At 43.1% G+C, this 26,598-nt stretch overlaps 1 protein-coding gene across 4 annotated transcripts in view; it reads right to left on the minus strand.

The window, feature by feature from the left end:
• POC1B (POC1 centriolar protein B) overlaps window positions 1-26,598 on the minus strand; it is a 125,533-nt gene that overhangs the window by 55,925 nt on the left and 43,010 nt on the right. For 3 of the 4 annotated variants that reach the window (XM_060195508.1, XM_060195507.1, XM_007516206.3), the window contains exons 5-9: window positions 17,985-18,092; window positions 16,924-17,039; window positions 14,292-14,425; window positions 8,714-8,782; window positions 7,247-7,399 (exon numbers count right to left, since the gene is read on the minus strand). In XM_060195508.1, coding sequence (XP_060051491.1) covers window positions 7,247-7,399; window positions 8,714-8,782; window positions 14,292-14,425; window positions 16,924-17,039; window positions 17,985-18,092 — 580 coding nt within the window. The remainder of the gene's footprint in view (window positions 1-7,246; window positions 7,400-8,713; window positions 8,783-14,291; window positions 14,426-16,923; window positions 17,040-17,984; window positions 18,093-26,598) is intronic. The other variant, XM_060195509.1, reaches the window with a different exon arrangement.

The raw sequence follows: 26,598 nt of genomic DNA on the forward strand, positions 1-26,598 counted from the left end.
AGAAAAACAGCATAATAAATGTTCTGCTAGAACTACAAAGGTGGGAGTTGGGCTGTAGCGCAGCGGGTTAAGCGCAGGTGGCGCAAAGCATAAGGACCGGCATAAGGATCCCGGTTCAAACCCCGGTTCCCCACCTGCAGGGAAGTCGCTTCACAGGCAGTGAAGCAGGTCTGCAGGTGTCTATCTTTCTCTCCCCATCTCTGTCTTCCCCTCTTCTCTCCGTTTCTCTCTGTCCTATCCAACAACGACGACAACAACAATAATAACTACAACAATAAAACAACAAGGGCAACAAAAGGGAATAAATAAATAAAATATTTTTAAAAAAATTTTTGGGAGTCGGGCGGTGGCGCAGTGGGTTAAGCGCACGTGGCGCAAAGCGCAGGGACCGGCGTAAGGATCCCGGTTCGAGCCCCCGGCTCCCCACCTGCAGGGGAGTCGCTTCACGGGCGGTGAAGCAGGTCTGCAGGTGTCTATCTTTCTCTCCCCTCTCTCTCTGTCTTCCCCTCCTCTCTCCATTTCTCTCTGTCCTATCCAACAACAAAGCAATGTCAACAATGGCAATAATAACCGCAACGAGGCTGCAACAACTAGGGCAACAAAAAGGGGAAAAGTGGCCTCCAGGAGCCGTGGATTCATGGTGCAGGCACCGAGCCCAGCAATAACCCTGGAGGGAAAAAAAAAAAAAAAATTTTTTTTAAAAAAGAACTACAAAGGTGACGGGAGTCAATACGTAAGAAAATCTTTGTGATCCAGTGTGAAGCACATCTTAGCCCAAAAATCAAAACTGCAACATGAAACAAACTGACACATCTGATTCCACAAAAAGTCAAGGAAGGATTTCTGTCTCAAGAGACACCGGGAAACTTAACGGTCAGACAATGAAACAGGAGGAGGGAGACGTTACGATGTGAAAAACTAAAGAGGCAAATATCTCAAGTAGGTCAGATCTAGAAATCAAAATGAAAAGGACTGTCATCCCAAGGAAAACATTATAGAAGAAAAAAAAAATAACAGTTAATCAGCATATAAAAATATTCGGTGGGGGGGGGGCAGGCGGTGCTACCTCTGGTTAAGCACACACGATACAGTGTTCAAGGACTGGGGTTCAAGTCCCTGGTCCCCACCTACAGGGGGAAAGCTTCACAAGTGTTACGGCAGGGCTGCAGGTGTCTCTCTGTCTCTTTCCCTCTCCATCTCCCCCTCCCCTCTCAATTTCCCTGTCTCTATCCAGTAATAAAATAAATAAATAAGATTTAAAAAGAGATATTCAAAAAACATTAAGAATTAGGGAGAGAAAAACAAAGACGTTATCTACAAAACCACAAAGCTCTACAGACACTGTTTATAGTAGCATTGTTGGTAGCAGTCAAAAACACATACACAAAAAAAATCTCCACATACTTATCAAAGGTACAATAAATTACAGACATCATGTGAATGATAAATTCACCATACTTCTTTACAGCAGTGAAAGTGGGCAAAATTCAAGTCTATGTTGTATGATGACATGTGAAACCATGAACGCAAAACCCGTGATAAACTTCAAGATATGAATATGATGTAAAAAAAAGCAAGCTATAGAAAAATGCATTCTATGTGACTTCATCTATATAAAGTTTTAAACCACCCCAAGTTGAAGACTATCTAGTTGTAGGATTTGAAAAAAAAAAATGTGTATAGTAAAATTTACAAGAGAAGCAAGACAATAGAGTCGTGACTACTACTAAGAAAAAAATCCCTTGAGGGATTTATTTATTTATTTTTTGCCTCCAGGGTTATCTCTGGGGCTTGGTGCCTGCACTACTAATCCACTGCTCCTGGGGGCCATTTTTTTCCATTTTGTTGCCCTTGTTGTTGTTACTACTGTTGTTGTTGTTGGATAGGACAGAGAGAAATGGAGAGAGGAGGGGAAGACAGAGAGGGGGAGAGAAAGATAGACAACCTTCACCGCCCATGAAGCGACCCCCCCTCCTACAGGTGGGGAGCCAGGGGCTTGAACTGGGATCCTTGTGCTGGTCTGTGAGCTTCACGCCATATGCACTTAACCAGCTGCGCTACCGCCTGGCCCCCGAGTAGAATGATTTTTAAAGCACTGCTCATGTCTGATAGGTATAGTCGTAGTCCTGACTATACCAAGAAATTTTTGTATATTCAGCCAACTGTGTCCAACTGTGTTACTGTGTCCAGTGACCCCCAGGTTACATAAAGAGGAGGTGAGAGGTGCACAGGGTGAGCAGAAAGGCCTGTATACACAGGCCACAACGTCTCTGTTTCTAAGCTTTCCCTTAAGCAGAAAACACAGTTTCTTCCGGTTAGCCCTGGGTACGGAATTGAGGCAAAGGTAAAGTGACCTGGGTGGGACTCACTTGCCATCTTAGGCTAACTCTCCAGAGAGAGCCGGCAGACATTCTGATTCTCTTTTGTCTACTGCCACCTAGTGTCCTAGTGTAGATATGACATTGCTGACCAACGGAAAACAATCGGGTTTCCTTGTACCATCCTGAGAACAACAGCCTTGTGGAATAACATTTTCTCTCTCTCTCTGGCTCTCTCTTTCTCCCCATATATATATATATATATATATATATATATATATATATATATATATATATATATATATGTATGTATGTATATATGCCACAAGGAAATAGTCTACATCTCTTACAGGGAAATGTCTGCTTAAACTTCCGTTAGCTGGTGACGCTGTAGTGTGCAAGGGGTTGCAAATACAGTGACAGAGCGGAAATTCTTACTCAGTAAACCTTTAGTCTCTCCCATCACACCGATGCTGAGGGGGTCAACGCAGCTAAAGGTCTTTATCAACTAACCTCCAGGAATACTAACTAGCAGCGTCCTCTTGCCCCTGACCCCCCTCCCCGACTCTCACCCCCGCTTGTGTTACAGAGAAGAGCCCTTTGACCACCACTCTCTTCTGAAACGGAGTGGACAAGGAGGCTGAATTTTTTATTCACAGGACGCGGTTATGTAGCTGAATAATTGGGGCAGGAGGGACAGGCCAGCTCGTAGGCCTTCATGGCAGGTACCGCGTCCCTCTAAAGGGCTGTGTTTCCATCAGAACAAGGAGTCCACGAGCACAAAAACGGCTACTCGGTGCTGAAGGGCCAGGGCGATGCCCATCTTGCTGGCTCTGCAGACCATAAAGTGGGCACAACATCCAGCTCTGAGAGACGCTCCCCTCTCACGCCAGGTCATGTGACTGAGGAATTCCATGATACAAGAACACAGAACAACTTCTCGTCTGATTCATACTATTCTGCTCTGGGTGATAAGTTTAATAATTACTCTCTATCTCCACCATACCTCTGGATTTTTGGATGTCTCTATCCAATAAATAAAGATTAAAAAAAAAATCTTATCTTTTTTTGCTGTAGTTGACAGTAAATCACCGAGTATGATTTGGGTCTCCAAGGCTCAAGTAGTGTGGTGACACAGAGATATCAGGGAATTAGGAGTGAGGAGGTGAACTCAGCCTGTACCTCTCAGCTCAGCACTCTGGAGAGGTGATCATGTGACTGACAGGGTGGCAACAGCAGCAATCAAGCACAGAAACGCTCCAACAAAAACACTCAAGACCAAGAAAAAGGTTCAGATTAAATGAAAATACACTTCACATATGTATTTTATATGAAAGCATGGTTGTGAGGGATTACCAAAGGAATGTGTTATTATAGGAACTAATGCCAAAAAAGAAAGAATGAAAAAAAAAAGGTGAAGTACACACAAATTACATTCTCTCTCTCAAAGTTATTGTTGTTGTTTGAATGATGACAGATTTAGCACTCGAAAGAGGCAGTGAAGCACAATGGTAAATTATTTTGAAGAACCGGAAAGCTAGTTGGAAATTGGAAAGGACAAAAATTAAACCCCCCCCCCCACCTGCAGGGGGAAAGTTTCATGAGCCATGGACCAGGGCTGCAGGTGCCTCTCTCTCTATCTCTCTCTCTCTCTCTCTCTCTCTCTCTGTCTCCCACTTCCCTCTCAATTCCACTCTGTTTTTATCCAATAATAAATAATAATTTAAAGAAATGTTTAAAAATTAAAAACAGGGAGTTGGGCGATAGTGCACCGGGTTAAGCGCAGGTGGCGCAAAGCGCAAGGACTGGCGTAAGGATCCTGGTTCGAGCCCCCGGCTCCCCACCTGCAGGGGAGTTGTTTCACAAGCGGTTAAGCAGGTCTGCAGGTGTCTGTCTTTCTCTCCCCTTCTCTGTCTTCCCCTCCTCTCTCCATCTCTCTGTCCTATCCAACAAAGACATCAATAACAACAATAACTACAACAATAAAGCAACAAAAGGGAATAAATAAATAAATAATAAAATATTTTTTAAAAATTAAAAACAAAGAACTGAGTATAACCAACAAAAAAGTGGGCTGAAGAACTGAGTAGGCAGTAACTCTCAAGAAGAGATACACACAGCCTGCAGACAGGTGAAGAAATGCTCCACTCCACCTCTTTATTTTCACTTTATTTTGTTTTAACAGAGCACTGCATAGCTCTCTGGCTTATGGTGGCACAAGGGATTGAGCCTAGGGCCTCGGAGCTGCAGGCATGACACAGTCTGTTTGCATATCCATTATGCTGTCTACCCCACAAAATTCATTTATTTATTTTTATTTTATTTTTCCACTTCACTTCTGATTGTTGGTCATTACATCAGGTCCCCTGCATTGCTTAAGGCTGTGGTCTATTTACATAATCATTGTTTTGCCTGAGACCCACCCTGCCTGCAGGGTATTTATTGGTTTAATCCCCACTGGTTAGAACCTTCCCAAGAGCTGCCATGGAAGCTTGCTACCTTCGGGCCCTTTATCTCCACCCCCTCTCCTAGCCATTCCCTTTTCCCACTTGCCACTTCCATTTCAAAAGCTATAAAGGCGTTGTCTCTGATCAATAAAGGCATTGTATTGCCTTCCGCTCAGCCACGAGTTTCTGATCTCTTCTCCGGCAATGCTAGCCCGGCACTGATTACAGAAATACAAATCAAAACTACACTGAGATTCCTTCTCACACCTGTGAGAATGGCTTACAGGAAATGATAGATGTTGGCAAGGTTGTAAAGAAAAAGGGATTGTGGGAGTCGGGCTGTGGCGCAGCGGGTTAAGCGCAGGTGGCGCTAAGCACAAGGACCTGAATAAGGATCCTGGTTCAAGCCCCGGCTCCCCACCTGCAGGGGAGTCGCTTCACAAGCGGTGAAACAGGTCTGCAGGTGTCTGTCTTTCTCTGCCTCTCTCTGTCTTCCCCTCCTCTCTCTATTTCTCTCTGTCCTATCCAACAACAATGACAACAATAATAACTACAACAATAAAACAACAAGGGCAACAAAAGGGAATAAATAAATAAAAATAAATATTTTAAAAAAAAAAAGAAAAAGGGATTGTTCAGCATAAGGATCCCGGTTCAAGCTCCCACCTTCCCACCTGCGGGGGTTGGGGGGTCGCTTCACAGACAGTGAAGCAGGTCTGCAGGTGTCTTTCTCTCCCCCTTTCTGTCTCCCCTCCTCTTTTGATTTCTCTCTGTCCTATTCAACAACAATAACATCAATGGCAACAATAACAATAACAAGGGCAACAAAATAGAAAGAATGGCCTCCAGTAGCAGCACATACGCAGTGGAGGCACCGAGCCCCAGCAATAACACTGGAGGCAAAAATTTTAAAAAAGGGATTCTTTTATATACTGGTGGGAATTCAAATCCCCTTTGGAAGCCTGTATGGAGAATCCTTAAACAAATAAAAATGGAATTATCTTAGGATCCAGCAGTACCACTCCAAGGCACTTACCCAACGGACATACACTTAAAGTGACATACGGACCCCTACCTTCATGGCTATACTGGGCTAGACGGCCAGAGAGTGGAAGCAGCCTCTATGCCTATGGACAGATGGCTGGCAGGCTAAAGAAGTTATGGAGTGTTATGGAATACTACTCTGCAATCAAAGAAGATGATACTGGTGTCCTTCGGGACAGGATGGATAGAGCTGGAGGTGACTGTGCTTAGTGAACGAAGTACAGAGATGAAAGGCAACTAGCCAATGGTCTCAGGCATATGTGGGATTCCTAGAACTGAAACATAGACACTTGCAACAAACCAACCAAACCAGAAGCAAACTGTGTCTAAGACTCCGTAAGAACTGTGGTGGTTACTGGTGGAAGGGTGCAAACGCAGAATTTTGATGGTAGGTGTGGTTAGGAACTAGACTCTGTAACCCTACTATCGTGTGACTTGACTATTAATCAAAAATAAAATGAAAAAAAAAAGAAATAAAAATTAAAAAAAAAACACTGAGAATAAACACTGCCCCCCTAAAAAGCCTCAGACACTACAAGTCTCCCACTATGTCTAGATTAAACAAAATCTCAAAAACACTCAGGTTCGAGTCCCCAAAACCCCCACCTGCAGGGGAAAAGATTTATGAGTGGTGAAGCAGGGCCACAGGTGTCTCTCTTTCTCCCTCCCTCTCTATCTCCCTCTGGACTTCTGGCTGTCTCTATCTGATAAATAAACAGAATAAAAAATTATTTTTGATTTTTAAAAATCAAAAAAACAGTCTAAAAACTTGAACTTAAATACACACACTGAACATGAGAGAGAGAGAGAAACACTTGAGGAGGCCTGGCAGTGGCAGTGGTTAAGTGAACACATTAAGAGTGTGAAAGGACCCAGGTTCAAGTCCCTGGTCCCCACCTACAGGGGGAAAACTTTGTGAGTGATGAAGCAGGACTGCAGGCATCTGTCTGTCTCTTTCTCTGCTTTTCTCCCTTCCCCTCAAATTCTCTGTCTCTTTCCAATAATAAAAATAAAAATATTTTAAAGAGAGAGAGAGACAGAGACAGAGAGGCCTGAAGTAACATAAAAGATAAAGACTAAGGAAAAAAAAGTAAAAGAGTTGGGGGCAGAGGACCTTAGAAGGCAGTAAGGGGCCACAGTGTAATCACAGAAAATGCATCTGAAATTGCCATTGGCAATAATTGTTTTTTTTGTTGTTATTGTTGTTGTTATTATTGATGTCTTCTTTGTTAGGACAGAGAGAAATGTAGACAGGAGGGGAAGACAGAGAGGGGGAGAGAAAGATAAGATACCTGCAGACCTGCTTCACCACTTGTGAAGCGACCCCCCCTGCAGGTGGGGAGCTGGGGGCTCTTAACCCGCTGCACTACCGCCCGACTCCCGGCAATAACTCTTAAGAACTCAGATTACATCTAGAAATCTATACCCAGAACTCACTTCCACAGTTTCAATCTTCCCCTCATGGCAATGTGGTGCTCTTGGGTAAATGTCGAAGAGATGTGGCGCTGGGTCAAAATGTAATCTTTTGAGGTTTCTCTTAGTAAGATCTTTATGATTCAATTCATCAAAGTTGGTTCTCCATAACAAGACCTACAAATTAATCGTGTTGGAAGTGAGTGACGTGTATGGACAAGCAGTCGAGCTAATTTTCTATAAAGTGAAGATACAGAAATGCCCCCTTCACAATAGTCGAGAAGATTCAATGTAGGTACCCACAATGTTATTTCTCCTCAATATTTTCAGAAGTCCAAGAGAACTGTAGATCTCTGAACCATCTTCAATTCTGGTTTAAAATTTACGGCAAGAAAATGTCTTCTCTACCTTGAGATCGTTTTTTTTTTTTTTTCAGAGCTCCAAGTTAACATGATCATTCATATTAGTCATTCACACCAGTCAATACATTCTACAGTGACCAAAGCTACAAATGGCTTTGGTCACGGCACATAAATATAGATTGCTACATTTCACTATTACATTTGTAAACAAATAAGAAGGAAAAAAAAAACAATTCTATTTGTCAACCTCAAGAAATTAGCATTTGAGAAATAAGACACAAAATGAGATTATAATCCCAGCTATGTTGCCACACCAATACAGAACAGTCTGTGTCAGTGACATGTATAATTAAATGGAAAGATGATCCAATATAATTTTAGTAATAATAATAACCACCACCACCGAGGGGCTGGATGGTTTTACACCTGGAAAAGAACACACATTACAGTGCAAAGACCTAGGTTTAAGCCTCCAGTTCCCACCTGCGGGGTGGGAGGGGGAGTTTCACAAGCAGTGAAGCAATACTGAGGTGTCTCTCTCTCTCTCTCTTCCCCTCCCTTTCCTCTCCCTTCCCTCTCCATGTCTCCGTCTCTACACTATTCAGATAAAATATTTTAATACAATAACTGTAATTTGAGATCCAAAAACTCTCAACTATGAGATATGATTTCCACTATGAGATAGATGGCTTATTTTTATTTTTTTTTAATTATCTTTATTTACTTACTGGATAGACAGCAAAAAATCAAGAGGGAAGGGGGTGGTAGAGAAGGGAGAGAAACAGAGGGACACCTGCAACCTTGCTTCACCACTTGCAAAGCTTCCCCCCTGCAGGTGGGGATCAGAGGGCTCAAACCTTGAGCACTGTAGCATGTGCCCTCAACCAGGTGCGCCACCACTCGGCCCTGGGAGAGATGAGGGCTCGAACCCGTGTCCTTGAGCATTGTAACATGGCACTCAGCCAGGTGCGCCACCATTCGGCCCTGAGAGAGATGACTTTCACGGTAGTTAAAACATAAACTCCTCGATAATCATCTTCACACAGACAAGCTAAAAGGCTGTAGAAATCTTAGCTGAGGGCTTGCATTTCTTCATCCTAACCAAATCAGAGGACATTGACAGACTTACCTGCGCGTCAGCGCCTCCTGAAGCAAATAACTCTCCGCTTTTGGCAAATGAGACAGTAAAGACGGGACCCTGTAACATAAAGTGGGAGGGAAACGAAGACGGCACTTGGTTAGGTTTTCTCGTGACTGATAGGCCTGCGAGCGTTGGCTTTTGTTGACTGAACTGCACAGACTATGGTAGAATGTATTGAGTTGCTAGCTGCTATCACAGCAAAAGTAAAGACCCAGTCCAACTGGATTAAACACACACACATAAATGGGGAGTCGGGCGGTAGCACAGCGGGTGAAGCGCAGGTGGTGCAAAGCGCAGGGACCAGCATAAGGATCCCGGTTCGAGCCCCCGGCTCCCCACTTGCAGGGGAGTCGCTTCACAGGCGGTGAAGCAGGTCTGCAGGTGTCTGTCTTTCTCTCCCCCTCTCTGTCTTCCCCTCCTCTCTCCATTTCGCTCTGTCCTGTCCAACAACAACGACATTAATAATAACTACAACAATGAAACAACAAGGGCAACAAAAGGGAATAAATAATATTAAAAAAACATTTAAAAAACACATATATATGGTCCAATATAATAAAGAAAAACTAATACAAATAGAAAATAAACTTTCCCTTTAAAAATAAAGCTTGTACATCTGTTAAGGTGATAAGATTCTGTTAAGATTTTCTGGCTTCCAACACTTTATTCAACAAGTCACTAGCAGAAACTGAGTAACTATGCAGGTAACAGAAACAGGGTCTGCGGGGGGGCCAGGTGGTGGCGCATCTGGCATCTGGTTAAGCTCACATGTCACACTGCGCAAAGGACTTGGGTTCAAACCCCTGGCCCCCACCTACAGAGGAAAAGCTTCACAAGTGGTGAGGCAGGGCTGCAGGTGTCTCTCTGTTTCTCTCCCTCTCTACCTCCCCCACCCCTTGCGATTTCTCTCTGTCTGTATCCAATACTAGATAAATAAAATATTTTTTTTAAATAGGGTTCTGTGAACACAGGCTATGTTCCAACCACAGCATTTTCCCTTCATGTATCGGAGAGAATTCCTTTCCCTTAGATGACAAAGTCTGTTCTATTTCTGATTATCAACGGCTTATCCTTGATTAAAGTGAGGTCCTTAGCACATCTTCATTTTTTATTTTTTTTACCAGGACACTGATCGGCTCTGGCGCATGGTGGTGCAGGGGACTGAACCTGGGACTCTGGAGCCTCATGATGACAGTCTCTTCGCATAGCCATTATGCTAGCTACCCTGCCATCTTTATTTTTTATTAACATTTATTTATTATCTTTATTTACTTATTGGATTGAGACTGTCAGAAATCAAGAGGGAAGGTGTGATAGAGAAGGAGAGAGACAGAGAGACACCTGCAGCCCTGCTTCATCACTCGCAAAGCTTCCTCCTGCAGGTGGGGACTGGGGGCTCGAACCTCGGTCCTTGTGCATTGCAACATGTGCGCTCAACCAGGTGCGCCACCACCCGGGCCCCACCCCCCCATCTTTATTTTTGAAAGGATTCATTCTCAAAAATTTACAGGACTATCAACATTTACTTAGAAAAAGAGGAATAGTGGGACAGATCTAAACAGATACTTGATCCAAAATTACATGGTTACGTGTCAATAACACGTCCTAAAATGACCCTCTATTATCCGCTAGGTACTTATGGTTTGTGGCCACCAAGCTTAAAAATAAATGCACGACAGGGTCCTTTTTTGAAATGATTTTTATTAAGGAACGAGCAGGACAGCTTACCGGGCAGGCGCCTACGCTGCCATGAGCATGACCCAGTGCTGAGCAGCTGATATACCTACCACACGGGGGCGCTGTGGCCCCAGGAGAAGCTGTACTGCTGTGCTGTCTCTCCCGGCCTCTCCTATTTTATTTGAAAAATTCATCCCAGAGCAGCAAAGCCTGAGAGAGAGAGAGAGAGAGAGAGAGGTGGGGAAAGAAAGAGAGAGAATAAGGGGGTGGAGAGGGAGAGAGAGCAAGTTAATGAGGGGGTGGCGAGGGAAAGAGAGAGAATGAGGGAGTGGGGACAGAGAGAGAGAGACACAGATCAATGGTTGGATGGTGGTGTATTTCCATAGAGCACATAGGATAAGGGTTCCATGCACAAGGACCAGGGTTCAAGCCCCTGTCCCCACCTGCAGAGAGAAGCTTCATGAACTGTGAAGCAGTGTTGCGGGTGTCACTCTCTCTCCAACTCCCTTTCTTCTCTCCATTTCTCTGTTCTACCAAGTAAAAGAAAGAGAAAAAGGGGGGGGGGAAGTGGGGCAGTAGCGCAGCAGGTTAAACGCACGTGGCACAAAGCACAAGGACTGGCCTAAGGATCCCGGTTCAAGCCCCCGGCTCCCCACCTGCAGGGGAGTCGCTTCACAGGCGGTGAAGCAGGTCTGCAGGTGTCTGTCTTTCTCTCCTCCTCTCTGTCTTCCCCTCCTCTCTCCATTTCTCTCTGTCCTATCCAGCAACGACAACATCAATAACAACAACAATACCTACAACAATAAAAAAAAAAGGGACAACAAAAAGGGAATAAATATTTTTTAAAAAGAAAAAGAAAGAAAAAAAGGAGGAGCTAGTGGAGGTTGTATTGTTATATGGGAAACTGGGAATGTTATGCATGTACAAACTATCGTATTTGCTGTCAAATGTAAAACATTAATCCCCCAATAAAGAAATTTAAAAAAAATAAAGAAAGGTGGGAGGAAGGCCCTTGGAATCAATGGGTTCACTGTGCAGGCACCAAGCCTCCCAGCAATATCCCCATTGGCAAAAATAAAGTAATATATAGAGCACTGCTGCTGTCATATGTGGTGTGCTTGGGATCCAAATGTAGGTCTCACATATGCAAAGCATATGACTTACAACTGAGCCACCTCCCTGACTCCCTCCCCACATAAAAAAAAAAAAAACAGCTTTTCTTTAATTTTTTAATTTTAAAAAAATATTTATTTATTCCCTTTTGTTGTCCTTGTTTTTATTGTTGTTATAGTTATTACTGTTGTTATTGATGTCGTTGTTGGATAGGACAGAGAGAAATGGAGAGAGGAGAGGAAGACAGAGGGGGAGAGAAAGACAGACACCTGCAGACCTGCTTTACCGCCTGTGAAGCGACTCCCCTGCAGGTGGGGAACCAAGGGCTCAAACCAGGATCTTTACTTGGGTCCTTGCACTTTGCACCATGTGCTTAACCCACTGTGCTACCACTCAACTCTCAAAAATCCCTTTTCTTTCGTGTATTATATGTGTGTTTACAAAAGTTTAAACAAATAATACCTCTCCCCCGCCTACTCCCCCAGCCCCCATACACACTGGTCTCTATGTCAACTGAGAAAAAAAAAAAAAAAAAGGAATAGGCAGGGGGCTGGGCGGTAGAGCAGAGGGTTAAGTGTGCATGGCATGAAGCGCAAGGACCGGTTCAAGGATTCCAGCTCCAGCCCCCGGCTCCCCACTGGCAGGGGGTCACTTCACAAATGGTGTAGCAGGTCTGTAGGTATCTAGGTATCTATCTTTCTCTCTCCTTCTCTGTCTTCCCCATTTCTCTCGACTTCTCTCTGTCCTATCCAACAACAACAGCAATAGTAATAAGAAGGGCAACAAAATGAAAAAATGGTATGGTCCGGGAGGTGGTGTAGTGGATAAAGCATTGGACTCTCAAGCATGAGGTCCTGAGTTCAATCCCCAGCAGCACATATACCAGAGTGATGTCTGGTTCTTTCTCTCTCTCCTTTTTCATTAATAAATAAATATATTTTTTAAATATTTATTTTATTTATTTATTCCCTTTTGCTGCCCTTGTTGTTTTATTGTTGTAGTTATTATTGTTGTTGTCGTTGTTGGATAGGACAGAGAGAAATGGAGAGAGGAGGGGAAGACAGAGAGGGGAAGAGAAAGATAGACACCTGCAGACCTGCTTCACCGCCTGTGAAGCGACTCCCCTGCAGGTGGGGAGCCGGGGTTCGAACCGGGATCCTTATGCCGGTCCTTGTGCTTTGCGCCACCTGCGCTTAACCCGCTGCGCTACAGCCCGACTCCCATAAATAAATATTTTTTAAAAAGGTCTCCAGGAGCAGTGGATTCATAGTGCAGGCACTGAGTCCCAATGATAAATAACCCTAACGGAAAAAAAAAAAAAAAAAAGGAATAGGCATATGTAAGTTAAAATGTGGGTTTTTTTTATTGATAAAGACTTGGTTTAAAGAAAAAAAAGGAGGTTATGTAAAAATAACCTTCATGCTTGAGGCTCTGAGGTCCCAAATTCAGTCTCCAGTACCAACATAAGCCAGAGCTCAGCAGTGTTGGGGGGTGTGTGTATGTCTCTCTCTGTGTCTCTCTGTCTCTCTCTGTCTCATTAAAGTAAATAAAAATTCAATTAAAAAGCCAAGAAGAAGGAGTCAGGTGGTAGTGCTGTGGGTTAAGTGCAGGTGGCACAAAGCCCAAGGACTGGCACAGGGGATCCCGGTTCGAGCCCCCGCTCCCCACCTGCAGGGGGGTCACTTCGCAAGCGGTGAAGCAGACGTGCAGGTGTCTGTCTTTCTCTCCCCCTCTCTGTCTTCCCTTCCTCTCTCCATTTCTCTCTGTCCTAGCCAACAGTGATGACAACAATAATAACTACAACAATAAGACAACAAGGGCAACTAAAGGGAATAAATAAATAAATAAATGTCAAGAAGAAGAGGAAGAAGGAAGAGGAGAGGAGGAAAGAGGAGGGAGGCGGGGAAATGCAAAGGTGGAAGGAGGAGTAGCAGGAAGAAGAGGGGATGTCAGGAAGTTGCATCGCTGGACTTTTTAGGACTGAATCACAGAATGAGTCATGAGTGAGTCTTCAGTTACTGGGGAGACCGGCCAAGGACAGCCCTTCCCACTAGAATCATCAGAGGAACACTAGAAGGACAGGCTCACTCCAAAAAGCTGTAGGCATGGGGTTTTCTACTTGCCAAATTTCTTCTCAACTTTTTTCAAATGAGTGCATGGAGTGAGAGAGGGGATGTGGGAAACTTAAGAGTATCAGAACTAGCAGATAGTTTCCATGTAGAGAATGAATTGAGTAGGGAAAAAACAAAAACCTTTATTCACCACTAGTAACCTTTGCTACATGCAGATGAGGACAGCCATGGAGCATTAATGTAGGAGCCGGGACGGGGCGCACCTGGTTGAGCACATGTGACAGTGAACAAGGACCTGGGTTCAAGCTCCCGGTCCCCACCTGCATGGGGAAAGCTCTGCGAGTGGTGAAGCAGGGCTGCAGGAGTCTCTGTCTTTCTTCCTCTCTATCTCAACCTTCCTCTTAATTTCTGGCTGTCTCTAGTCCAATAAAAAATAAGTAAAGATAATAAGGAAAAAAAAAAAGGATTAAGGTAATGACCAATGAAAGACAAGCGCTGAATTTGCCCAGAATTACATACAATAGTTGTAAGAGTTGTTTCCAAAAACATTGCTTTGGATGCAAAAACTTTTTTTTTTTTTTTTTGGTAACAGCTAGAATGTGTGTTACATGTGGAAGACTAATGATAATGATAAAATAGATCAAAGCTTTAAAATACACGCTACTTACAGAGCAAAAAAATTATATATATCTTAGTGTGAATACCGTATGTCCTTGAAGTGTATAGATAAGCCTTCCTTCTAAGAGATCCAGAATCTTAATCGTGCCGTCAGAGGAAGCAGTGAGGAGGTAGTTTCCCAACGGATGGAAGGCTATACAGTTAACTCCGCAGCTGTGAACTGGTTTGAGGAAAACAAAAGCAAAAACTTCAGAGAAAAAAAATTTCACTTGTAACGATTCCCCTTTGCTCTGTTAGCAACGCCAGGTTGAAGACATGAATAGAGTTAGAGGCAATGTCTCCGCCACAGCAGAATCCTACAGATGGCTTCCAGACACAGATGAAGAGTGTGGTACCAGCTCAAGCTTCCAGCCGCTGAGACAGAAAAAGCTTTTAAAAAACGAGCGTGTGGGGAGTCAGGTGGTAGCGCAGTGGGTTAAGCGCAGGTGGCGCAAGACGTGAGGACCGGCGTGAGGATCCCGGTTTGAGCCCCCGGCTCCCCACCTGGAGGGGAGTCTCTTCACGGGAGGTGAAGCAGGTCTGCAGGTGTCTGTCTTTCTCTTCCCTCTCTGTCTTCCCCTCCTCTCTCCATTTCCCTCTGTCCTGTCTAATGACGACGACATCAGTAACAACAATAACTACAACAACAATGAAAAACAAGAGCAACAAAAGGGAAAATAAATAAATGTATTTATATAATTTTAAAAAATGAGCATGTGTCCAGGAAAGGAGATCTTGTTATTGATAGTGTTCGGATATATTGCTGCTGTAACCAACAATTTGTGGCCACCAGTTCACATAAAGTAGGGCCGGGTGGTGGTGCACCTGGCTGAGTTCACGTTTTACAATGAAAAAGGACCCAGGTTCAAGTCCCAGGTCCCCACCTGCAGGGGGAAAGCTTTGCGAGTGGTGAAGCAGGGCTGCAGGTGTCTCTCTGTCTCTCTCCCTCTCTAATATCCCCTTCCCTCTTGATTTCTGGATGTCTCTACCCAGTAACTAAATAAAAATAATAAAAAATAATAAAAAAGAAAGGTCGAACACTTAGCCTTAAACTAAATTTAGCAATCCATCAGTGGTGTGGGAATTAGGGGTGAAAATATAGTTAGAGGTGAGTGAGCAGTCTTGCCAGGTTATTTGGCAATTCATTTCTGGACACGTTCCTTCCAGTAGGAGGCAGTATAACACAGTGAGCAATGGTTTGTTCTTCCTTGTACTTCTGTAAACAAGAGATTCAAACTGTCTTCATCAGTTGTTTTAGCAATTTAGTTATTTTCCTTAAGACTCAATTTACTTCACTCTAGATGAGGGCAGAACCTTTGTGAGGATTTAGTAGTGTCTGCCACATGATCAACATTATACTTAGTAACAAAGAGAAATGTGAACTTACTAGAAATCCAGTATATATTAAAAAAAAAAAAATTCACTTTTTAACTTTTGATACAAAGGTACAGTAAAATGTCATTTTCTACCAGTTGTAACAGCTGATTGTGCTCAAATTAACTCCTCCTGAGTCCATTTCTATCCTTGACTTCTCACAGACTAAGAATATCCAGAGTTTGAAAAATCTCAAACACCCTGGCATCATGGTTAAGGTTCCTCTACCACCCCTCCACCCTGGCATTTGGCCCAGCTTCTTAGACAATGTTGTTGCCAGAGACAGCTGTCCTCGAAACAGTTCAAAGACAGCCCAGCACTCTTGTGAAGTGGGTCAAGTCAAACTAAGAAGGATGGTCTGTCCATTTAAGAGTTTTCTAGATGGGGGCTGAGCACTTCACTGAGCATGTGTTACCATGCACAAGGACCCCAGCTTCAAGCCTTTGGTCCCCACCTGTGAGGGCCAGCAGGGGGGCTTCACAAGCAGTGAAGCAGGGTTACAGGTGTGTGTGTGTGTGTGTGTGTGTGTGTGTGTGTGTGTGTGTGTGTGTGTGCGCGTGTATATGTGTGTGTGTTCGCTCTCTTTAATTTTTTTTTATTTTAATGAACGATACAAAGAGAAAAATAAGGGGTTGGGTGGTGGCATGCCTGGTTGAGCACATGTGTTACAGTGTGCAAGGACCCAGGTTTGAGCCCCAGTCCCCACCTGCAGGAAGACAGAGAGGAGGAGAGAAAGATAGATACCTGCAGACCTGCTTCACCGCCTGTGAAGCGACTCCCCTGCAGGTGGGGAGCCGGGGTTCGAACCGGGATCCTTATGCCGGTCCTTGTGCTTTGCGCCAGCTGTGCTTAGCCCGCTGCGCTACAGCCCGACTCCCCCACAATTTTTTTTAAAGAGAAAAATAGAACATAGCACTGCTCAACTCTAGCTTATGGTGGTATTAAGGATTGAACCTGGGACCAAAGAGCCTCAGGCATGAAATCTGTTTGCATAACCACTCAGTTATCTCCCCAGGCCCCTTTCTCCCTCTCAATTTCTCTCTCTCTTAACAAATAAAAAAGAAAGAAAAAGACCAAGGCAAAAGTGGTTGCTAGGAGTGGTGAATTCAGTGTGCAGGCACGAGCCTGGCGGTAATAAAGTGAATGAATAAATAAATGAAATGTAATTTCTTAAAAGGTTTCCTAGAGGAGTCCATGAAACAACTGATTTATTTATTATGGGAATTTTTCACATAGGCTATATGACCTAACAATAAATTAAATAGCCAGTGAGTACCTAGGGACTAAGTTTCTACGAGGAATTACCTTGATAATGCTGGAGTAATTTGTTGACTCTTATATCCCAGATTTTTACCGTGTGATCAGAACCAGCTGAAGCGATGCACGTGCCATTAGGGTTAAAATCCACAAAATTTGCAAACCTAGGAGGAAAGAATAAGATGGTCTAATATTTGGGTGTTTTTAGTCTCATTTCTCCAACTGATCTTAATATTAGATATCTCCATAAAAAAGTCAATGCAGAGGAGTAGGGCGGTGGCGCAGCGGGTTAAGCGCACGTGGTGCAAAGTACAAGGACCAGCTTAAGGATCTGGTTCGAGCCCTTGGCTTCCCATCTGTAGGTGAGTCGCTTCACAAGCGGTGAAGCAAGTCTGCAGGTGTCTGTCTTTCTCTACCCCTCTCTGTCTTCCCCTGCTCTCTCCATTTCTCTCTGTCCTATGCAACAATGACATCAATAACCACAACAATGTTAAACAACAAGGGCAATAAAAGGGAAAATAAATAAATAAAAAGAAACTTAAAAAAAAAAAAGTCAATGCGGGAGTTGGGCGGTAGCACAGTGGGTTAAGCGCACATGGCGCAAAGTTCAAGGATCCTGGTTCGAGCCCCCGGCTCCCCACCTGCAGGAGAGTCACTTCACAAGCAGTGAAGCAGGTCTGCAGGTGTTTATCTCTCCCTCTCTCTGTCTTCCCCTCCTCTCTCCATTTCTCTCTGTCCTATCCAGAAATGATGACATCAATAACTACAACAATAAAACAACAAGGGAAACAAAAGGGAATAAATAAATAAATACATATTTTTTAAAAAATAAATGCATGGAGCTGGGTGGTGGTGCACTTGGTTAAGTACACATGGTACCATACACAAGGACCCAGGTTCAAGCCCCCCAGTCTCCACCTGCAGGGGAAGGCTTCATAAGAGGTGAAGTAATGTTGCAGGTCTCTCTCTCGCTCTCGCTCTCTCTCTGTTTCTCTATCCCACATCTCTCTCAGTTTCTCTCTGCCCTGTCAAATTCAATAAAGTTTGTGGGGAGGAGTAAAAAAGAAAGAAAACCAATGCAAACAAATGTACAAAGACAACGAATGTACCCTAATGAATCTGAGAAGTTGTTGACACACTGCTTATTTGAGGTATCCCAAATTTTAATAGTTTTGTCCTCACTACACGAAACGATTAATCTTCCATCAGGTGAAAATCTGAAAAATATGAAAAAGACAGGAGTGTGTTTATAAAAAGTTCCTGACAACTACTGTCACCACCACCATCACCAGCAACAGCGCACAAGTCATGTTGTACCCTCTAATTATCAGAGACCACTGAGTTAACTTGATATAAAATTACTAAGTCATCAGCTAAAGGTGTGAACTGTAACTGAAGTTTTCTTTTCTCATGTAACCCCCCTTGTTCTTAAGGTTGGCCTGAAAAATAATTCTTCCTGACAGAACCTTTCGATATGACACTTACGGACTTTTTCAACTTAGAAAAAAAAAGGGAGGGGACACAAAAAAATCATAATTAAATGAAATAATATTTAAAATTTTGAGAAAATAGCATTGCAATGAAATATCTTCTATGCTGAACAGCTCAATTATCTTTATAATAACATAACACTTTATTAATCTTTCTTTACAGAAAATATGTGGGGAAGACACAAACATCAGGATCTTATTACTGTTATCTATTATTTTAAATATTTGTTTGTTATAGAATTATGTATCACTGTAGTGTGTAATAGTATGAGGACTGTACTACAGAAATGGTCTAAGTAGATAGAACTTTTGTTACACAGACTCTGAAAAAAAACAGTATCTTGATGAAAATAAAGTTTGCATAACTGAGAACAGTACAAGGAATCACTGTTTCTTGAAAATCTGTCTTATTTTCTTAATTACATAATGTCAACACCTTAGATTATAAGAATATTTCTAAAAGATGACTTGATTTTTAAATATTTTATTTATTTATTTATTACTGGATAGAGAAATTGAGAATAGAGGAGGAGATAGAGATGGAGAGAGACAGAGAGACACCTGCAGCCCTGCTTCACCACTTGTGAAGTTTTTCCCCTGCAGGTGGGAGTTGGGGGCTTGGACCTGGGTCCTTGTGCACTGTAATGTGTGCACTTAACCAGGTGTGCCACTGCCTGACCCCAAGTTGACTTAATTTTTTTAATTTTAAGAAAGCAGTGGTGGAAAAAAATAATAATAATAAAACAGAACAATCGTATTAAAAACAAAGTACAGACATGCTTACATTTCTCACTAGATGTCGTCATCCTAGCACCATGCCCTAGAATGGTATTAGCACAATACCTGTAGCAATTCACTTCGTCTTCAAAAGAATGCTAGCATAACAGGTGCTGCTTCTGGCCTCGCTTTCGAGATGAATAAGCCAGGCACATAAAAGAGGAGCAACTGCCATTTTAACCAGGGGATGTGAACCAGGTAGCTGGACTGTGAAGCCAAGCAGTTCAGCAGCTCTGATGACATCTCTGACTGAAAGGGAGTACAGCTTCTGGGGAGGTGGGGTGGGGGGTAAGGTGGCGGCAGTGGTGCACCAGGTTAAGCGCACAAGGAACTGAGCACAAGGGCCTGCGTAAGGATCCAGGTTCGAGTCCCTGCTCCCCACCCTCAGCAGGAAAGCTTCATGACCTGTAAAGTAGGTCTACAGCCAGGGGATTTCCACAGCTCCACCAAGCACCATCTAGTAGAGGCAAAAAACAAAACACAAACAAACAAACAAACAAACAAACAGGTTCAGAGGCCGGGCAGTATCACAGCGGGTTAAGCATACATGGTGCAAAGCGCAAGGACCTGCACAAGGGTCCCGGTTCAAGCCCCTGGCTCCCCACCTGCAGGGGATCCCTTCATAAGTGGTGAAGCAGGTCTGCAGGTGTCTGTCTTTCTTTCCCCTCTCTGTCTTCCCTTCCTCTCTCCATTTCTCTCTGTCTTATCCAACAACAGCAACAACAGCAACAGCAATAGCAACAAGAAGGGCAACAAAAATGGGGAAAATGGCCTTCTAGGAGCAGTGGGTTCGTAGTGCAGGCACCATGCCCCAGCAATAACCCTTGGGACAAAAAAAAAAAAAAAAACAGATTCTCCTCTGGGCCAAATTATTTAGAGTATAAAACATTCTGTGTTGCTTCTGCATCAATACAGAAAGTTCTCAAGTGGCCGGGAACCACGGGACAGTGATCTGGTGTCATAAGGTTCTGACTGACAATTTATCTACTAGATAGATGATCCAATGGATTTACAGTTAACATTTATATGCTTTCCCCATATTTGGGAGCTACTCTCTTCCCTGATCCAGCTTTCTAGTCCTATTTCCAAACTCTGACACCATCTCCCCAGACAATACCTTTAGCCCACCTGCATGTTAGCTGTCAGGCTCAGGCAAAAATTAATCAAGTCATAGGCCCCCTGAAATATACCTAAAATAGACTTACTGGCTTTTTCGAAAATGGAGACCCCAAGTCTTATCTGCTATGTTTTTGCCTTTAGGTTCATGATTATTAAACAAATCGCCGGTCCCTGTTTGGACGCCAGATGCCGAGCTAGCTTCGCAGGTGGGAGACAGACGACCAGGGACTCATGGCTGAGCTGGGAATGCAGTTCAATCTTTATTGATGAGCGGGGATGCAGTGCAATCAATCAAATCCCTATTCATTAGAAAATCCTGTCCTTTATATCTCCTGAGGCGGAAATGTCAGGTCGGAAGAGGAAGTATTTAGGATAGGGGGTGGGGAGAAGGAAAAAGCTCACGAACCAGTGGGAATTAAACCAGAGCAGGTCTCAAACAAAACAATGATTATGTAAATTGACCACAGCGTTAAGCAATGCAAGCGAACCCAACGTGATGATCAAAACAGAAGGGGTCTTAGAAGCAGAATTAGAAGCAGACCAACAACAATTTGTTCTGTTTCAGGTCTTAATGCTTCTTCAATCACCAAATTGCAGGTATGACTATGACACCAACTTGACTTCCCTGGGCAGACGACCCCTCCAATATGTCCTGGAGCCCTCCTCCCCCAGAGCCCTGCCCCACTAGGGAAAGAGAAAGACAGGCTGGGAGTATGGATCGACCTTCCAACACCCATGTTCAGCTGAGAAGCAATTACAGAAGCCAGACCTTCCACTTCCTGCATCCCATAATGATGCAGGGTCCATACTCCCAGAGGGATAAAGAACTGGAAAGCTTCCAATGGAAGGGATGAGATATGGAACTCTGGTGGTGGGAATTGTGTGGAATTGTACCCCTCTTATCCTATGGTCTTATTGATCATTATTAAATCAGTAAAAAAAATTTTTTTTTTAAATCTGTATGTGTTGCCATATGCTGCCAGTGTCCTTCAGGAGTTTAGGAGGAAAATCTTCACTCCAAATGTTTGCTGAACACCTGTCAGAACCAGGCTCTGTGCTCAGTCCTGGGTCATAGGAATAAAAGGGTAATAAGGGGCTGAGGGTAGATAGCATAATGGTTATGCAAACAGACTCTCATGCCTGAGGCTCCAAAGTCCCAGGTTCAATTCCCCGCACCACCATAAGCTACAGCTGAACAGTGCTCTGGTTAAAAAATAAAAATCAATAAATAAGTAAATAAAAATTGAAAAAATAAAAGGGTAATAAGACCTATGTACACATGTGGCTTTCATTCTGGGAAGAAGGAAGAGTGTGGAACAAAGAAGTGATTTCAGACAGTAAGAAGAAGACTAACAAAAGGTGTCCGTCTGTCACCATAAATTGGACAAACAAAAAAGGACTTTTTAAAAAGAATGGATGACTGAGGGAAGAAGAAGGTATGTTTGACCAGCTAGACATTTATTCTGAACTAGACATTTATTCTGAGCAAGTAATCGTGGGGGCGGGGGTGGGGTGGGGTGGTTCCCTCTGCAAAAAAAATGGAGCAGAGGAGAATGTCAGGGAAGAAGAGTGAACAGTGGTGTCTGAGAAGTCTATGCAGGCTGGGGGGGGGGGTGGCTTTTAGCCTCTATCTCAACACTACTGCCAGTGAACTCTGGATTAGGACTCTGCCCTTCTCTGGACAGGACACTTACTATATTAAGATTATTTCTTATTCTCCAGGTATATGTTCAATTTTTCCCCCTTTTTGTTCTTTAAAGGACTGAAAATGAAAGTGGCATAAGGATCCCAGTTCGAGCCCTCGGCTCCTCACCTGCAGGGGAGTCGCTTCACAGGTGGTGAAGCAGGTCCGCAGGTGTCTCTCTTTCTCTCCCCCTCTGTCTTCCCCTCCTCTCTCTATTTCTCTCTGTCCTACCCAACAATAAATGACATCAATAACAACTACAATAACTACAATAAAACAAGGGCTACAAAAAGGGAATAAATATTAAAAAAAAAAAAAAAAAAAACCTACTGTTCCCAGCAGCCATTTTTTTCTTTTCTATAGAGATAGAAACCAACAGGGAAGGAGCAAGAGATAGATAGATAGACAGACAGACAGACAGACAGACAGACCTTATAGTTATAGTTTCACTGCTTGTAAATTTTCCCTTCTGAAGTTGAGGACCAGGGGCTTGAGCCAGGACCCTTGTACATGGGAATGTATGCATTCTACTGGGCTAGCCAATGCCTGGCCCCAAGATTGTGGTTTTCTGCCCATCTCTCTTTTAAAATTACATGCATCAAATAAATATAAGTTAGCACTAATAAAACAGGCTCTTTTTTTTTTTTTTGTCCTAACTTTGATCAGGAAAGGATAGTCCTTTCTTTGTAAGGACTCAAGCAACATTTTAATTGGGCTATTAATTTTTAACAATGCTGAGGATGTTTTTTTAGGGACACTACCAGGTTTTAACTCTCTAATTCAGTACGAGCCAATTACCTCTTAAAAGTTCCAGAGAACACGTTGCCAGATGGGTGTTACGTTAGTCAATTATGACTAATGGACCAACCACATGGACTGTCTGGTAAGGCATCTGGAAGCCAACTGGATTATTTTTAATCCCTTAAGACAGACTGGTACTCATTCAAGAGAACAAGGACATTCTTAAGCTTTGTTTTTCTTTTTTCTTTCTAGAGAAACTGGTTTACCTGCTCTTCACAACAGCCTAAGTTAGGAGTTCCTTAACTTGGAATTGATAATGTCCCTAAAACTGAATTAAAATTGTATGAGGTCACAGTTATTATCTTCTAGAGAGCCCAAGTGATCCACAAACTAACAGAAGTTTTAATATTTTTTTATAAGAAATGAAAATTTGGGGTGAGGGAGATAGCATAATGGTTATAAAGAAAAGATTCTTACACCTGGGGGTGAGGTCCCAGGGTCAATTCCCCTAAACACCGTAAGTCAGAGCAGAGTAGTGCTCTGGTAAGAAATAAGTTAAAAATAACAAATTAATAAACAAATAAACATAATAAATGATTTTTTCCCTTTAGCTATTTCTTATCACTAAAGCAAATACTTTAGAAAAATCACACTTGCAGCCTACAGGACTCTGAGGCCAAATAGGATGGATACTGTTTCATGTTCCTTAAGAAAAAAAAATCAGGAATTGCAGGGTCATAAGGTAGGTTCATTTCCAGCCTTCTAAGAGTTCTCCAGACTGCTCTCCACAGGGGCTGGACCAATTGACATTCCCACCAGCAGTGCAGGAGGGTTCCTTCGACCACTACAACCTTTCTGACACTTGTGGTTACTGCCTTTTGTAATGAATGACATTCTCACAGAGCAAACTATTGTCTGTATTTGTACTGCTCTTATAATCGATGATTTGAAGCGGTTTTTTTCTTATGTTTGTTGGTCCTTTAGATAATTTCTTTGCTGAATATTCTATCTGCATTCTCTTTGGGATAGGGCTGTTTTAATTAATTAATTTATTTTTATTTTGTTGCTGCTGAATTTGATGAGCTCTTTGTATCTTTTGGTTATTAAACACATACACCCATTCAAAGAGATCTGTGTATGTTCATAGCAGCACCATTTGTAATAAGCCCAAACTTGGAAGCAATCTAGGTGTCCAACAACAGATGAGTGACTAAGAAAGTTGTGGTCTATACACACAATGGAATACTACTCAGCTATTAAGAATGATGAATTCACCTTCTTCACCTCATCTTGGATGGAACTTGAAGGAATCATGTTTAATGAGTTAAGCCAGAAAGAGAAGGATGAAAATAGGATGATTCCACTTAAGAAACAAGAACTTAAAAAGCAAGAACAGACATTCAGTCAGTTTTTCCACTCTCATACTAATTAAATAGTGATTTATATGACTAAAAGTTAATAGGAGTGTACATAAACATCATTCCCACCACCAAAAGACTGTGTCCCATCCCATCCCCCGCCCCAGCAGTGAGGGCAAACATCCACCCTCACCCCCAACCCAGAGATTTTCATTTTGGTGCCCTACTCCAGGGAGGGACTTGTCTTTGTTTGCTTCCAACCTGCCAACTTCCACTTTAAGGCAGTTAAGCAAAATGACGTTTCCCAAGGGAAAGGGAAAGACTGGGTGGAGAAATAACTCTGTAGTTCAGCCCCTGGGCCCTTTGAGCAGTTGAGCTAACAAGACAGAGAACTGCAAAAGCTGAATAAGGGCAAGGGACTGGCATACTTTATTGATGACTCTTTAGTCACTATCAGGCCACCCATCACCTGGGGCCCTAGTCGGAGAGTCCTGAGATTCCCACACAGACATGACGAGCCTAAACGTCGAATAAATCCCTCTCTCCATTGTTACCGGTCATCTCCATCAAGAACAACACAATAGACCCCTTTGTGGGCCCCCATAGGACCTCGGCCTCAACGTGGATCAACAACAGTAGAAAATGTTCCATCCTCTAAAAGGAGGCTGGACAATACCACCTGAGGAAGATGGGTCCTGAATATTTGGGCAGCTTGGAACATTCCTACTCATGACCACAGAATGTGAGCTCAGATCGACAGGGATGCAGAGGTCACATAGGCTCCTAACTTGAATATGGGCCCCAGACCAGATCAAACTGATGGGGTTTACATTCAACAATATTTATACCCCTTTCCCATATTTGGGAGCTAACCTCTTCCCTGATCCAGCTTTCTAGTCCTTCTTCCAGCCATAACATCATCTCCTCAGACAATAACTAGGATCCACCTGCATATCAGATGACAGGTTCAGAAAAAAAAAAAAAAAGTCCTGGGCTTTTTGGAATATAACTAAAATAGGACTACTATCTACAAAAGAGACCCCTCTCCCCCAGCTCTTCATCTGCACCTTTAGGTTCATGATCAGTCAGCAATTTGTTTGGCTTTCTATGTTAACTTTTTCAGCCACTAGGTTCCAGATGCTACCATGATGCCAACTGGACTTCCCTGGACAGTCGACCCCACCACTGTGTCCTGGAGCCCTGCTTCCTCAGAACTCCCCACCCACCCACTAGGGAAAGAAAGAGTCAGGCTGGGAGTATGGAGAGACCTGCCAATGCTCATGTTCATCAGGGAAGCAATTACAGACGCCAGACCTCCCACTTTCTGCATCCCACAATGACCCTGCGTCGATACTCCCCAGAGGGTTAAACAATAGGAAAGCTATTAAGGGAGGGGATGGGATACAGAATTCTGGTGGTGGGAATTGTGTGGAGTTGTACTCCTCTTATCCTATGATTTTGGTCCTCTTATCCTATGTTTTTGGTCAGTGTTTCCTTTTTATGCATAAAAATTAAAAAATGAATCCATCAATCAATAAGCAAGAACAGAAAGGGGAAACATCAAGTAAAAGCTGGACTGGTTTGATGTATTGCACCAAAGCAAAGGATTCTGGGAAGGAAGAGAGGGAGAGGTCTGGTACACCACAGTGGAAAAAAAAGTCAAGTAGGAGGGGGTGCGAGTGTTTTGCAGACACCTATCTTGGTGACATGAGAAACTGTACCCATGTGCCAACCACTGTATAATAAACTATTAATTTCCCAAGAAAAATAAATAAAAATTTAAAAGGAATATATATATATATATATATATATATATATATATATATATATATATAAAGATCTAAACACATCTTGAAACATAGTGATTTTCTGTGCTGCCAGCCATTTTACTACCTATTTTAACTTGTAGCCAAACTTTTTCTGGGACCCCCACCCATAAACACAACAGCTCACTGGGCATCTCCTCTTGCATATCTTTGTTGGCACCTCCAACCCTGAAGCTGGCCAAGGATGACTGTGTCCTCTTCCTTCCCAAACTGCCCCTTCTTCTATGCTTCCCCACCCCTTCTTTATTTCTCTTTTCACTCAAGTCAGAAACCGAAAAGTAATGGTGGATTCCCCTTCTCTTCCATCCTCCCATATCCCAATCCATTAGCAAGTCTTTTTATTTATTCCCTCTGTTGCCCTTGTTGTTTTATTGTCGTAGTTGTTATTGTTATTGATGTCGTCGTTGTTGGACAGGACAGAGAGAAATGGAGAGAGCAGGGGAAGACAGAGAGGAGGAGAGAAAGATAGACACCTGCAGACCTGATTCACCGCCTGTGAAGCGACTCCCTTGCAGGTGGGGAGCCGGGGGCTCGAACCTGGATCCTTACTCCAGTCCTTGCACTTTGCGCCACCTGCGCTTAACCCACTGCACTACCGCCCGGCTTCCCATTATCAAGTCTTGTCTCTTCAAAATACAATGGGCCCTGCTGTCTTCCATGCTCCACAAACAACAAAGGTGATTTATTATTATTATTAGTTATTATTATTATTATTATCTTTACCAAAG

This window comes from Erinaceus europaeus, chromosome 7 (assembly GCF_950295315.1).
Source record: "Erinaceus europaeus chromosome 7, mEriEur2.1, whole genome shotgun sequence".
NCBI lineage: Eukaryota > Metazoa > Chordata > Mammalia > Eulipotyphla > Erinaceidae > Erinaceus > Erinaceus europaeus.